General features: G+C 36.4%; 1 protein-coding gene across 4 annotated transcripts in view; it reads left to right on the top strand.

The window, feature by feature from the left end:
• SS18 (SS18 subunit of BAF chromatin remodeling complex) overlaps window positions 1-12,735 on the top strand; it is a 43,691-nt gene that overhangs the window by 4,355 nt on the left and 26,601 nt on the right. For all 4 annotated transcript variants that reach the window (XM_083855684.1, XM_083855683.1, XM_083855681.1 and 1 more), the window contains exons 3-4: window positions 564-648; window positions 12,514-12,667. In XM_083855684.1, coding sequence (XP_083711810.1) covers window positions 564-648; window positions 12,514-12,667 — 239 coding nt within the window. The remainder of the gene's footprint in view (window positions 1-563; window positions 649-12,513; window positions 12,668-12,735) is intronic.

The raw sequence follows: 12,735 nt of genomic DNA, 5'->3' as shown, positions 1-12,735 counted from the left end.
CAAGCATGTGGTTATGTACTTGTAATGTGCTCCAGCTTTCAAGGTTATTTTTGTGACTGTGGGCTAGATACTGAGAATCGGGACTGTGGTTCTCTAGCAGAAAAATTGTTCCATAGCAAACTTCCAAAGCTTGCGGTCCTGATGAATTATGGTCATAATTCACATAAATCTATTAATTCTTAAATATGTGGACATAATAAACAGCTCTCTTTCCTTAGTGTTTGTAATGGAAGTTACACCAGACACAAACACACTCCCTATATGTCTTCTGGTGATTTAGTTTAAGGCAGGAAGTGAAATAGATGAGAACAGTGTCACCCAGCTTTAGATTTTTTTCATAGCAAGACATAATACAGATGGGCAGAGATATGATGGAGACATGGGGAAAGATTGGGAAATAGATGAGTGTGAGGGAAAAGGCTTAAGATTCACAGTAATGGTACTCTTGTAAGTCTTTTGAGTCTTGTTTCACATAAATAGCTTTCTTTACATTTGTGGAATTAGAGTAAATTCTGATCTTATTGTATTTATGAATTAAGATTTGTTTTGCTTTATTTTGATAGATACCAGCAGATGCTGCATACAAACTTGGTCTACCTAGCCACTATAGCTGACTCCAACCAGAACATGCAGTCTCTACTACCAGCAGTAAGTACAAAATAGTGTAAAAGTAGGGAATATATTTCATATGGATTCCTGAAGAGGAAAAAAAGGAAAAAAAAAAACAAACCAAAAAGCAACCAACCAAGTGTTTGAGATAATGACTGAACACTTGGCCTCTGCTTTACTGTACATACATAAATACATGGTGCTGTCTCTTCATGTTGTATTTGCCGTAATCTCACTGCTTAGGTCTTGCTTGAAATCTGGCTTGTTGAACTGTAGACTCTTACTGTGAGTTAGATATGCAGTGTTCACCTGTCTGGTCTGCCTCAAAGACAGAATGTGTTTTTTTCCCCCCTCAGCTGACAACTGTAGTGGTGTAGTTCTTAGTCAACTCCTACAGCAGTACTCTTTTTCCTCTTAGATTAGGAGAAGGTGGGGGAATTGGATTTTTTTATTATCTTTTTGTTTTTCACTAGAATATCATCCATTCTCTTTCCCCAGCGGAATGAGGCTGGGTAAATTTTTTCTGCTTTTCCATCTTCTAGGTGAGTTTCAAATTCTTTGCCTTTCTCCTGTATTGGAGAATGACCTTTTTTTAAGGTGGATTATGATAATATGAAAGAAACAAGGGCCCGCAGGCCCTCAAAACGCTGCATCACTACACATGGGTATTACTTGCTATCTTTTTTTAGTCTTAATTTTTTCCGAGTCTGTATTCCTGAACTCTGTATTTTATAAGATGCCTGAAATTTTTCCCCTTTTCCATTGTTTATGCAGCAGTAAGAAAAGAAACAGCAGCGTTAAAATAGCTTGCTGTCTGTTTGCTTTTTCTGCTAATCAGAAAGCTTAGGGAGTTCATTGCGAGTAACACAAGGAAGTTCTTTGTTTTTTGGTAATAAGACTTTTCTTGAATTAATATAGTCTTGATTCATTTCTGTAATATGAAGCTAAAAAGAATGTCTATAAAACAGCCATTCCTAGATACTAGTTTTCACCAACTGAAATTGAATTACTTTTTCTTTGGTCTCTGGAGAAGTGTTCTCCAATCATTGCTACTAGCGAAGCATCCTTTCAAGTTGGTACCTAGAGGACTATAGAAACAGTGCTTCATTATGTCCAACCTGTTGTGCCTGTAGTGGTTTCTCTTTTTATAAATCCATGCTTGTAGCTGAGGGGGAGGGAGAGAAACCTTTAAGAGGGCTGTGTGTGTTCCTCAACTAATACGTTTTTGGAGACTTAATTCATATCCTGGTTCTGATGACAACTGGAAATGAATTTGACCTTATCCTAGTCCCTGGTGGACAGCCCTGTTGTTAAAGTTGAATGTGATGACATTCTCTTCTTAAAGTGAAGATAGGGCTGGGAAAGACTTTTGCAGATTTGGACAGAAGTGTGTTTCTGATCTTCAATGTCAGGAATACTCCATGGTACTGAGAAAAATAGCGCAGCGTGTGTTTGGGTAGAGAAAGTCTCATTTGGACAGGTGAGGAAGGGAATAAAGGTAGCTTCTAGGGTTTTCTTTCAGAAATACTAAATGAGATTTAGATCTTCAGTCTTAATCTGTAGCATAATCAGACAAGATGATTTTTGTTGGGGTTTAAAGGAGGATATTCTTCGAATTCTTTCTGTCTTCCTAGAAAATTTTGGCTAACAGAATTTGGGAACATGTGAGCTATCACATCTATTTTTTTTTTTCAATGCAAGATGAGCTGCTTCAGAGTCTTTTCCTCCACTGACTTTCCATGTAGGAGCTGATAAGTCTCATGCTTACTTGGAAGTACTATGATTCTCTTCACCATGCTTGTGTATCAGCAGTTGATCATCTTACTAAATTCAAAGTGTGGATGGTAACAATGAAATACAGAGGAAGATAATGTGTGTGTAGACATCTACTATTTTTAATACTAAGATTCATCAATTTTATAATACTACTATTGCAGTTTCTTTCCACAGAAGTTGGGAGACTCTGAGTTTGGAAAGCTTCTGAAGTTGGGTTGTGTCTCAGCCAGTTCATTTCTGAAAGATTGTTTCCCCCTAGTAAACTATATTTTCTTTTTTGTTTAAATTTTATCCTGATAAATATGCGGTCAAGAAATTTCACAGCTTCTAAAGCATTTTTTAAAAAGTAATAGTTATGTGTTAAAGTGAGGTTGGAAAGAGAAAGCTTCTGTTCAGATATCATTCACGCTGAACAAAATACATAAATCACCAGGTTCACTGAAATTTTTCATACAAGCAAAAATTACTCCAACCTTATGAGAACTTCATTGTGTTCTCTAGCAATATTCCTTACACTTAATGCTTTATATTGTTAGGAAAAGTGGTTGTAGTTGGCTATTATGCCTTTTGATTTGTCTTTCAGAATTTACTGTTCTAATGAAATGACTGATGTTGTTTCTGAAACTCTGGTATTGCTTTAGAGAACAAAAGTGTAGTGACCCAAGGGGGCTGTGCAGAGAAATGTTTGTATAACAGGGACCTGAAGTGTGGAAAGGTGAAAGAGGTGAAATAGGGTCTGGGTGAAGGGAGCTAGGAAAACTTTGAAAATCGAGTGTCATAACAAAGCTCCTGTGGTTTTGTATGCCTGCTAGAATATTAAATTGTTACTTTTGGGGTAAGACACCTTCTTTCACATTAGAAGACAAAGCCTGAGATTATTGAGTCAACCAGTCTTTTTCTCAGCTGTGTGACTGTCAGCGTTATTAAGGGCAGGGCTGTTATGTGGTGTCTTCCCAGCTGGATAAGAGCAGTGACTAAGTTCACGTGTGAAGTTGATGCAACTTTTTGCTGCCTCTCTTTGAGTTGTGGCAGGTATTCTCTTTCTTGGATCACAGTCAAGTCTCTTTACCATCACCTTATGAGATCAGCTAGCTTCCCAAAAAGGGCCTTTGCCCCATGAAGAGCAGATGCTTTCCTGTGATTTTTCACTGGTGCTGCTTCTGAGGGAGGCTACAGCAAGATATTGATGTCCTTGAGCTGTAGAGAGCAAAGACAGAATTAAAGTGGTGGTGAGGTATTGTCTGTGTGTTTCTAAACACATGGAATTTCAAACTGCAGAACAAGCATCTTACCCTCCTTGACTTGTATTTTTTGTTTTCTGAAGTGTTTTAGTGCCCTTAAAAAGTCATTGAAGACTACTGAATAAAAAACCATCAGCTTTTCTACTTAGATATCTTCGCTCTCTTATATGTCTTCATTTTGTCAAATATTTTTAAGGAAATAACCCATGACCATCACTTTATTTAGTATGTAGTGGGAAACTTTCCATTTTATAATGGGCAAATATTGATATCTGCAGGAATTATTTGGGAGCATTTGTGTGTGGATTTTTGTTGGGTTTTTTTGTTGTTGTTGTTGTTGTTGGTTTGGGTTTTATAAGTATAGAAAGTGATTTTTTTTTTTCCAGTTTTTCTCACTTACCTTCTCTAAGCATGCAGGGTATGAGATTTTGGTGTATATTTCAAGAAGATGTTGAAAATAAGTGCTTCTGATTATTACTCACTTGTGTAACATAGAGCTTTCTTTTATGTTGAAAGTGCCATTTTCTTCCAGTACTAAGTTACAGTCTGTATGTGTAATGACCTCCAAGAAAACTTACTTTGTCCAAGTCATAGAAGAACATGGATATTGCATTAAATAGTTTTTTTAAATTTCGTAATATTGGAAAGGTTATTAATAAACTTTCTAATTACAAAAAAAAAACCTCACCTTTTTTTTCCTTGAGCTATTTCTTTCAAAAATAAAGCTTCTTGTAGGACTTGCAAAATCCCTTATTTTGTGCTGTTTCTAAACTTGTCACACGGATTAGTGAGGAGTCCTTGCCACTTTAGTTATAAAATACTTCTCTATAAGATAATGATTGCTTTTTATAAACACCTAATATCAACAAGCACTGAAATGCTGGTTATTTCCAAAGCAGCTGCTTCAAGAGATAGGAAAAAACCCAAACCACAACAAAATAATACAAAAAAACCTCCCAAACCAAAACCAAAGACAACCACCGCCCATACACAAAATAATAAAATACTTCCAAAAATTAACTTGAAGACAAGCTTTCATGAAGTGTTAGTCATGATGTTTAATGGTTCTATGTTGTGGAGCTCTGCAGGCTAAATAGGAATCTTCAGTATAAGCATGGTTTCACTCAGACAATGAAAACTCTCGTATAATTTTAACCACTTTATTTTTCAAAGGGGTAATGTTCAATTTATGGTTTGTATGTACATGTGATGTGGTTGTAGAATAAAATTGGAGTCTTAAGAACTGAGCTGTGCACTTTGGTTTTTTAGTAGCCTTTATTTTGAACATAAAAGTTGTCTAAAATATATGTTAATTCAATTACCTTGACTTGGCTTTTCTTGAAAAAAATCAAGATGGCATCCTGAGAATAAAAACATGGCTTAATTTTTCACACTTTAAAATAAAATTTTGAAATAAAACTTTTTTTACTGATGATGAGAGGAATCCTAAATTAATGAGGTTCTTGTCCAGTTATGTACCAAATGCCTTGGAAAGTTTGGTAGCTGTGGTGGTGGTGTGGTTTAACCACAGCTGCCAACTAAGTACCACCACGCAGCTGCTTGGTCACTGCACACACCTTTCCTCCCCTTGCAGTGAGCTGGGCAGGAGAGTCAGAAAAAAAGGTGAAACCTATGGGTTGAGATAAGAACAGTTTAATAATGGAAATGAAGTACTACAATAAGATTATAACTGCAATTAAAAGTGAGACAGTAAAACCACAGACCCGTGCCCAGCCTGAGTCTGATGCTCTGTGGTGTGCATTATCCCTCTGGCCAGTTTAGGTCCGCGGTCCTGGCTGTGCTTCCTCCTGGCTTCTTGCGCACCTGGCTGGCAGAGCCTGGGAAACCGAAAAATCTTTGACTTAGGAGTAAACACTGCTTAGCAGCAACTAAACATCGGTGTGTTATCAATGTTAATTCTGCTGAATCCAAAACCCAGCACTGCACCAGCTACTGGGAAGAAAATCAACTCTCTCCCAGCAGAAATCAGGATAGGTAGCATAGCAGAAAATCTGTTTCTGGTATGTGCAGTATGGTGCATAATTCTGCATTAGCCTTTCAGAGCACAAGTCCGTGCCCTGTTCAAGTTCAACTATTTGTAAACTGAATTAATAAAGAACAGAGCAAAAGGAAGGTTGACTGTTTCCTGTCAAGAGACAAGGGAGCTATTAGTCATTACTGGAACTTGGATTTTGAAGAATAATTGCTCTGATTAAATGTTAAATTGTTTTGAAAAAAACCCAATAATTTCTTAAGATGAAAAGAGTTATAAGTTATTAAAAAAAAAGCCAGGTATGTTGGCACAACTAAAAGGGTGCTGTTGGAAATGAAGAGTCACTGGAGGGAGCTTTTTAACCCAGCAACTACACTAAGAAAAATAAATATGGGAATTTAAATTGTTAGGATATTAGGGGTGGATTCAGAGCCCACTAGCTGCCACTTAAACCAGAGGATCGCTCTGAGTTCTGTAAGCTACTTTGCATGTATTGTTAATCAGGTGTGTCCACACGGGGAGCTAGTGCACTGTACACAAAAAACTACTTCTTTTGCCTGTGAACTTCTGTGGCTGATTTAGAAATCAGTAAAAATTGCTGGCAGTTTGAATGAGGAGTATGCTCTAAAGTGTATTTCTTTTGTACTCAAAGATGTGATTTGCCTCTCTGTAGTGCAGTATCTGCACAATAAATACCTTTTCAACTGCAGGCAGTTTCCTGAGAGCCACACCAGGCAGTCTGGTAACATAGGTGCAGAGTCTGTATGATTTTGCTCTGTCCCAAATGCCTTGCTGTGAGGATTCTACACGATTCTTTCTGCTTTAGTTGAGTTTACATAAAGCCTTTTAGCGTGAACAGAGGTGGATTTTTTTTCTCTTAGTCGACTAAATGCAAGCAAAACCTGTAAATATCAGACCAAACATTAAACCGTCTTAAAAGGAAAAGAGGCAAGAGCTGAGGAACACAAAGCTTCTGAGGACAGATAGAAACTGCATTTTATGGGGGAGTTATAGAGCACCTCAGAAGTCATCTAGTTTCTATAATTCAGTGATCCATGAGTTAACAGCCACAGTTAACTTATTAATGGTCACTTATAATAAAACAATATGAATTCATACAGTTTTTAAAATTTCTGATTTAAATACATTTTAATTCTACTAAAGCCTAAGAATTTTTGGGGGATTGTTTTTTAAGTATCAAAGTACCTATTGCTAAGAGGACATCAGATATTTTAGGGTTAAATTTTGTTTGTTAAAATGTTAAAGAATATTGGGGTGGTGAAATATTTTTATGCAGTGACATATGCAATTTGAAACAATTAAAGATTCCAATTTCCTATTTAAACAGAATGTTTAAGTATTGCATTATGCATTATTTTAACATTTGTTCAAATATTAAGTCAGAATTTCTCTGGTTTTTAAAGATCCTAATGTAAATCAAGATGTATAAGCTGGTTGTCATTCTAAATTTAGAATTCCTTACTCTGAGTGTCACAACTGGTAATCCAACAGTGAGAGCACAAATTAGATTTATAATTAACTTACTATTTAGTCATGATTGTAAATGCTTTTCCTGTAGAAATCCTCCCTACCCCCAAATATTACAGTAGCTGGGAATTGATACAGGGTCTTTATTTTTTCATATGAGACACTCAGTACTAGAATATCTTGTGCCTTGCAGAAGAAGAGTTGTAACCCAATTAAAGCTCTTCTCTTTCAAATCTCACAACCATATTCCTTTACAATCTTATTTCCCAGTCTGACACCTCAGTAAGTACTCCACAGGTGCCATCACCACCTATCAACAGCGTACTGCTCTCTGAGACTGGGACAGGTCCTGTGGTATTAGCAATGTGATGTGAGCAGGGCAGGGTACCCCCTGGGAAGGGGTGTTTTGCTTTGCAGAAAATGGTATTTGAGAATTGAAAACAAAGACGATTGATTAAATCCTGAGTCTGAGTTTCTCTTGGAATGAAAAGAAGGCTATTTATGTTTGCATTTCCTGTAGCTTTTAATTGTTATTCTGAGAGAATTTCTAGAAAATTGTATTTTTGATAGTGTAATTTAAATACCTATCACTAGTTGTATTGATTAGCAATATTGTGTTTTAATGTGCTTAACAGTATTTCCTGTTTTTTGCCTTTTATTTATTTTTTTTATGACTGTATTGGTTTTCTACCTCAGTTTTTATAACAATAGATGTTCCATAAACAAATCTTTGAACCTGCTGGTGGTGGTGGTAAGAAAAATCTTACCATCTTCAGGTGCACATTTCCACCATAGGAGATTTTATTGTTGCATCTTGCATTCGATCTGTTTTATTACTTAAAAGAAAATCCTCTAAAAAAATGCAGTGTAGCTGTCCTTAGTGCATGCTTTCAACTCACTTTTGGATTTAGTAGGACTCTGTTTGCGGAAGTTGCCAGTTAAAATCTAATTTTTTTTTTTGTCAGTTTCAGTCTTTTTCCAGTTCAGATTTCCAGAGTTTCACTAAATAGCTTATAATTATTTTTTTTCATGCTCTGATAAATTTTAAATGCTCATAGCGGCTATAAGTGTAATCTGTGTGTTTGGGGAAATGAGCCAAAAGTTAGTGTTTAGCAAGTGAAGCTATAGCTAACATTTTCTAAGTCTTTAATTTACTTTTTACCAATATTAAAATATTTAACATTTTCTACTATATAATTGGAATAAAATCAGCAGTGATTTTAATTTTCATTCGTTTTGTCACACATCCAGCAAAAGAAGGGAAGTAGTCTTTCCTTTGATTGTGTTAACCTAACTATGTTTGGATGTCATTCACCCTTCATATCTAGGCTTAATGGTGAGGGTTCATTTTGGGTAGCTTTTCTTTCACAAAGGGTGGGTTGTTTCTTTTGAATACTGTGTGATCATTTTGCATTTTAAAAAGTCTTTGCTATATGTAGTGCATGTTCCTGGGGATAGTAAATTTTCTTAACTTCTGTACGGAACAAAAAAGGTTAAATAATCCAGTTTATGTAGCTGGGTGGGGTTATTTTGTTGTCGTGGGGTTTTTAAATTAAAGCTAATTTAAAGAAGTTTATAGTCTGTAAAAGTCTGGATCAAGTCCAATAGAAATCAGGAAGTTGCCATTTAAAAACAATTTTTTCTTGTTTTCTTCTGTCTGCATCCACTAGGAAAATACTCTGGAGTAATTCCACTAGGGAATAATTATGTCTGCAGGAGACATTTCATTTTAATTACTATCAGGTAGTGATTGGTTTATGATCTGACAAAAAGGCTTTCATGCTCTTTTAAAATTTCCTATATAATATCCTATATAATTGTTTCTATTGCATATATACTTGTGTAATTATCTCTTAATCTTATTTAAACTTAGGTCTAGTGTACTGTGTCGATGAATACCTCGGGTTTATGTGATTTATGGGGTGTCTTGTATGTTCAGTGTTATTCCTCAATTTACTGACTGTTCTCCTGAGGTTTTCTTTCTTGTTATACCATAAATTGGATGATCTACTTTTTGTATGTATCATACATTAAGTTGCATTTCTGTGGTATATTATGTTACATTCTTTTATATGCAAAAAAAAAAAAAATCTGTCCTTTTTGCTGTTTCAGGTGTAAATATTCAAAGTTTTTAATCACTGATTGCTTCTCTTTAGAATCCTTCTATTTTTACAGTATCCTTTTGAGATTACTCTGTCCAAATTGAATGTGTATTATGGTATCAAATACATTTGCATTTTTTTCTTTAATATTCTACCTCACTTTGGATATTACTTTGGAAGATAATCAGAAAGTAACCACAGGTATTATGAATAGATTTTATGGGGTTTTGAGTTTTTTGTTAGTTTTGTTGTGGTTTTTGTTTTGGTTTGGGATTTTTTTTCCCACCAAACTGTGTGGATTGTAGTCCACTCTTTTTTGTTTGTTAGGTTTTTTTTCTGGATTAATGGCACTAGGAGCTTCCTCTTTCTGAAGAAAGTGGTTTACAGTTCAGTGTAATTGCCATATATTTATCCACATCACTTGGCACCTTCTGCTTATTCTTCTTTCCACATTTTCAGTAATGTTGCAGTAGCTTCACATGTTGACATTTACTAAAATATTTTTGGGAGACCTCTGTATGTTCCTTTACTCTTTGAATTTCATGAACTTCCCTTTGAGCATTTTCTGATCAGTGTCACTGGACAATGTATTGCTCCAATAGGCTTTGTCAAAAACTTGTGTTAAGAAGTTTTTGTTAATTATGCAGCTAGGTGGTTTAATTTATATTTTTAAAAATTTCCAGTAAATTAGAAAGTTTTGACTTTACTGTGTTGACACTTTACTAACTCAGCTTTATCATCCTTGAATTTTATGATATTTAATTATTTTCATCACTTTACCTGGTAGCTCAGAGGACAATGCTCACAGGTCCATAATTCCTAGAATTGGTCCTGCTGCTTTTTTATAAATAAAGATACAGTGTTTGTCTACCTTCTAGTCATCTGATAGGGTAGTTTCTTTTAATGGAAAATTAAAATTTTTTAGCAGCTTGGACCTTTTTCTTGCATTATTTTCAAGAAACAGATATAGATTCGCACAGGTCTTTGAGCTGTTTCCATATCCAGAAGCTCCTCTTGATGAATTACTTTCTGGTAGTACCTTTTTGAGTGTTTTTAGTTTCTCCCTCAATTGTCTTAATTCCCTGTGGTTTGTGAAGTCTCTTGCCAGTTTTTGTATCTAAAGTCCTTAACACTTTTTTCTTCCCTGTTCTTGCATGTCTACACTCTCTCATGCTGTCATTTTGATAACTCTGCAGTGTTTTTCTTGAAGGAGAGTTGTTTCAAAAACCTCAGACTAAATAGAGCTGGAGTATATATAGTTTTGTCCAAATAATACTTGGAGCTTTTTTTCATCCATCTTTCCACAGATAAGAGCATACCAGTGTTTTCACAATATTACATGCAGGATAGCTAAAACCTAGGTATGAGCTAATCTTCTCTAGTACTTCATTGGACTTTCTGATGTTTTATACTTGGAATTGAAGAAGTTCATTTTAATTTTAAGAACATTTCAGCTTGGATGATTTTCGACTTTGTTCTCAGTTTGCTGGCATGAGGCTGCTCTGAGTTCTGACTGTTCATGTAGGGTTTAGTGAGTGAGTTGGTTTTGCTAGTATTCCTGAACATAGTTTCCAAATAAAAATGTTTTTAAAATGTTTCCAAATGTTTTCCTTTTCATTTGTTTCTTTGCATATCAGTTTTAGATAATTTCTGTGAGATTCTGTTAGTTGAAAAATTAGGATGATAGGGAAATTTTGAAGGTGAAGGGATGGAAGACTTAACTGAAGCAGCCTTGCCTTGATTGCTCACTAGTGGAGGAAAAACAAGCAAAATGGAGCAGCATTTCAGTCACAGTGTTCAGCGGGTAGAGCTGCCTTCCACTCTTACCTTCTTCACCTCCTGCCACTTCTGCTACAGACTGAGGAAGGAACTTTGCTTGTAAAATGTCATTCTCTTCATCATGGAGGAATGAAAGGAATTTAGTAAGAGAAGTTACCTACTTGCTTATATTTTTCTTCAACTCCTTCCTTTCTTCCTGCTTAAAATAAAAAAATCCTTCACTAATTTCCTGAGGAATTTTTTAAAGTACTGCAGGGAAAAAATAATACCTGCTTGAGGTATTTGAAGAAATGTTGAGACAATAAATTACTACTGTTCACTCCTCTCCCCTGGTAGGTGAATATATGTGCGTGTCTATGTTACCCTGCTGTTACCATCTCCAGCATACGCTCACTGGGAAAGCCTTGCTCTTTACTCCTGTATTGTGCTTTGTCTTTATGACCCTGATTAATAGTGTAGGCATTAGTGGGGACTGGGCTAGACAGCAACTTAGGGTTCACCCCCTTGGTTCTGTCTCTGAGGAGAAATGTTGAAAAATGCGCATGTGGTTGTCTCATGGGAAGGGTGTTTCATGAATAGTTATAACCTGTAGATAGAGTCTTCAAAAGCCGGAGAGCCAGGGATTCGCTCTCACTGAGATGATTTTTACTCCCCTGAAAGTGCTTGGCTAAGGTGCGTGAGGACGATCATGGAGTCTCACAGGTGTTTTTAGTAGGAAAACAAAGCTGGCTATGAACAGTTTCTGTGTCTCCTTACATTGCCATGAGTAGAACCTACCAGTAAATTCCCCCTTGTATTTATTGTTTTTCTTGCTCTCCCTCTTTGAACTCTCAAGGTTATTCAGTTATTTTCCTCACAATTTCATTAGGAAATTTGCCAAAAACATCCTTTCTAGGCAGCTGTCTCTGGACCTTTGGAGGCCAGCACTAATGTGCTTCCAGTCTGTAGGGGGTGTTTGGCACAGAATTATGAACTAGGCCTTCATCGCTTTGGGGGAGAGCAGGGAAGAGATTGCTAGCGTTTTACCACACCCAGGTGCAAATTTTTTGCTGGTCTATGAGCATTCAGAGGCTTGCATCTCATGTTGTACCTGTTTTGTCCCAGTCCAAGGTCTGTTAACAGCAGCAAATAGTTGATGTGAGAGAATTACAGTGAAGACTTATTTCTCTATTGAATGAAAGCTTTTGTGTGTGTGTGTGTGTGAGAGTGACTCCAGCAATCTTAAACTGTTCAGATGTAATTTTTTAATGAGGCATTGATTTGTGTTTTTATTTTAAAGTGGTGCTCAAAGGTGCTGTGATGTTGTCTGCATGTAATACTTCATGTAAAATTGATTAAAATGTTAAACGTTTTGCCAGAATTAATGTTGGGAGGAGCTAAACATACCAACTAGAGAAAGAAATGTGTTTCAGGGCTTTCTTTTATACGCCGTTGAACAATATAGGCAAGTGCTGTGCCATATGTACATATAATATATTTGTCAGACTAACTGCTTCTCGTGTTTGACTAAACTGTCTCCTTTCAGCCACCCACACAGAATATGCCTATGGGTCCGGGCGGGATGAGTCAGAGCGGCCCTCCCCCACCCCCGCGCTCACACAACATCTCTTCAGATGGTATGGTAGGTGGGGGCCCTCCTGCGCCACACATGCAGAACCAGATGAACGGCCAGATGCCTGGTAAGTTTTTCTCCTCTAAGACATTAACACCAGCGTTGCCTGGCAACTGAAACGACATGGGGGCTCAA

This window comes from Zosterops lateralis (genome assembly GCF_965231275.1).
Source record: "Zosterops lateralis genome assembly, chromosome: 1".
In the NCBI taxonomy this organism is placed as follows: domain Eukaryota; kingdom Metazoa; phylum Chordata; class Aves; order Passeriformes; family Zosteropidae; genus Zosterops; species Zosterops lateralis.
Note: the sequence above shows the minus strand (reverse complement) of the source record. Positions and strands in the feature narration are given on the sequence as shown.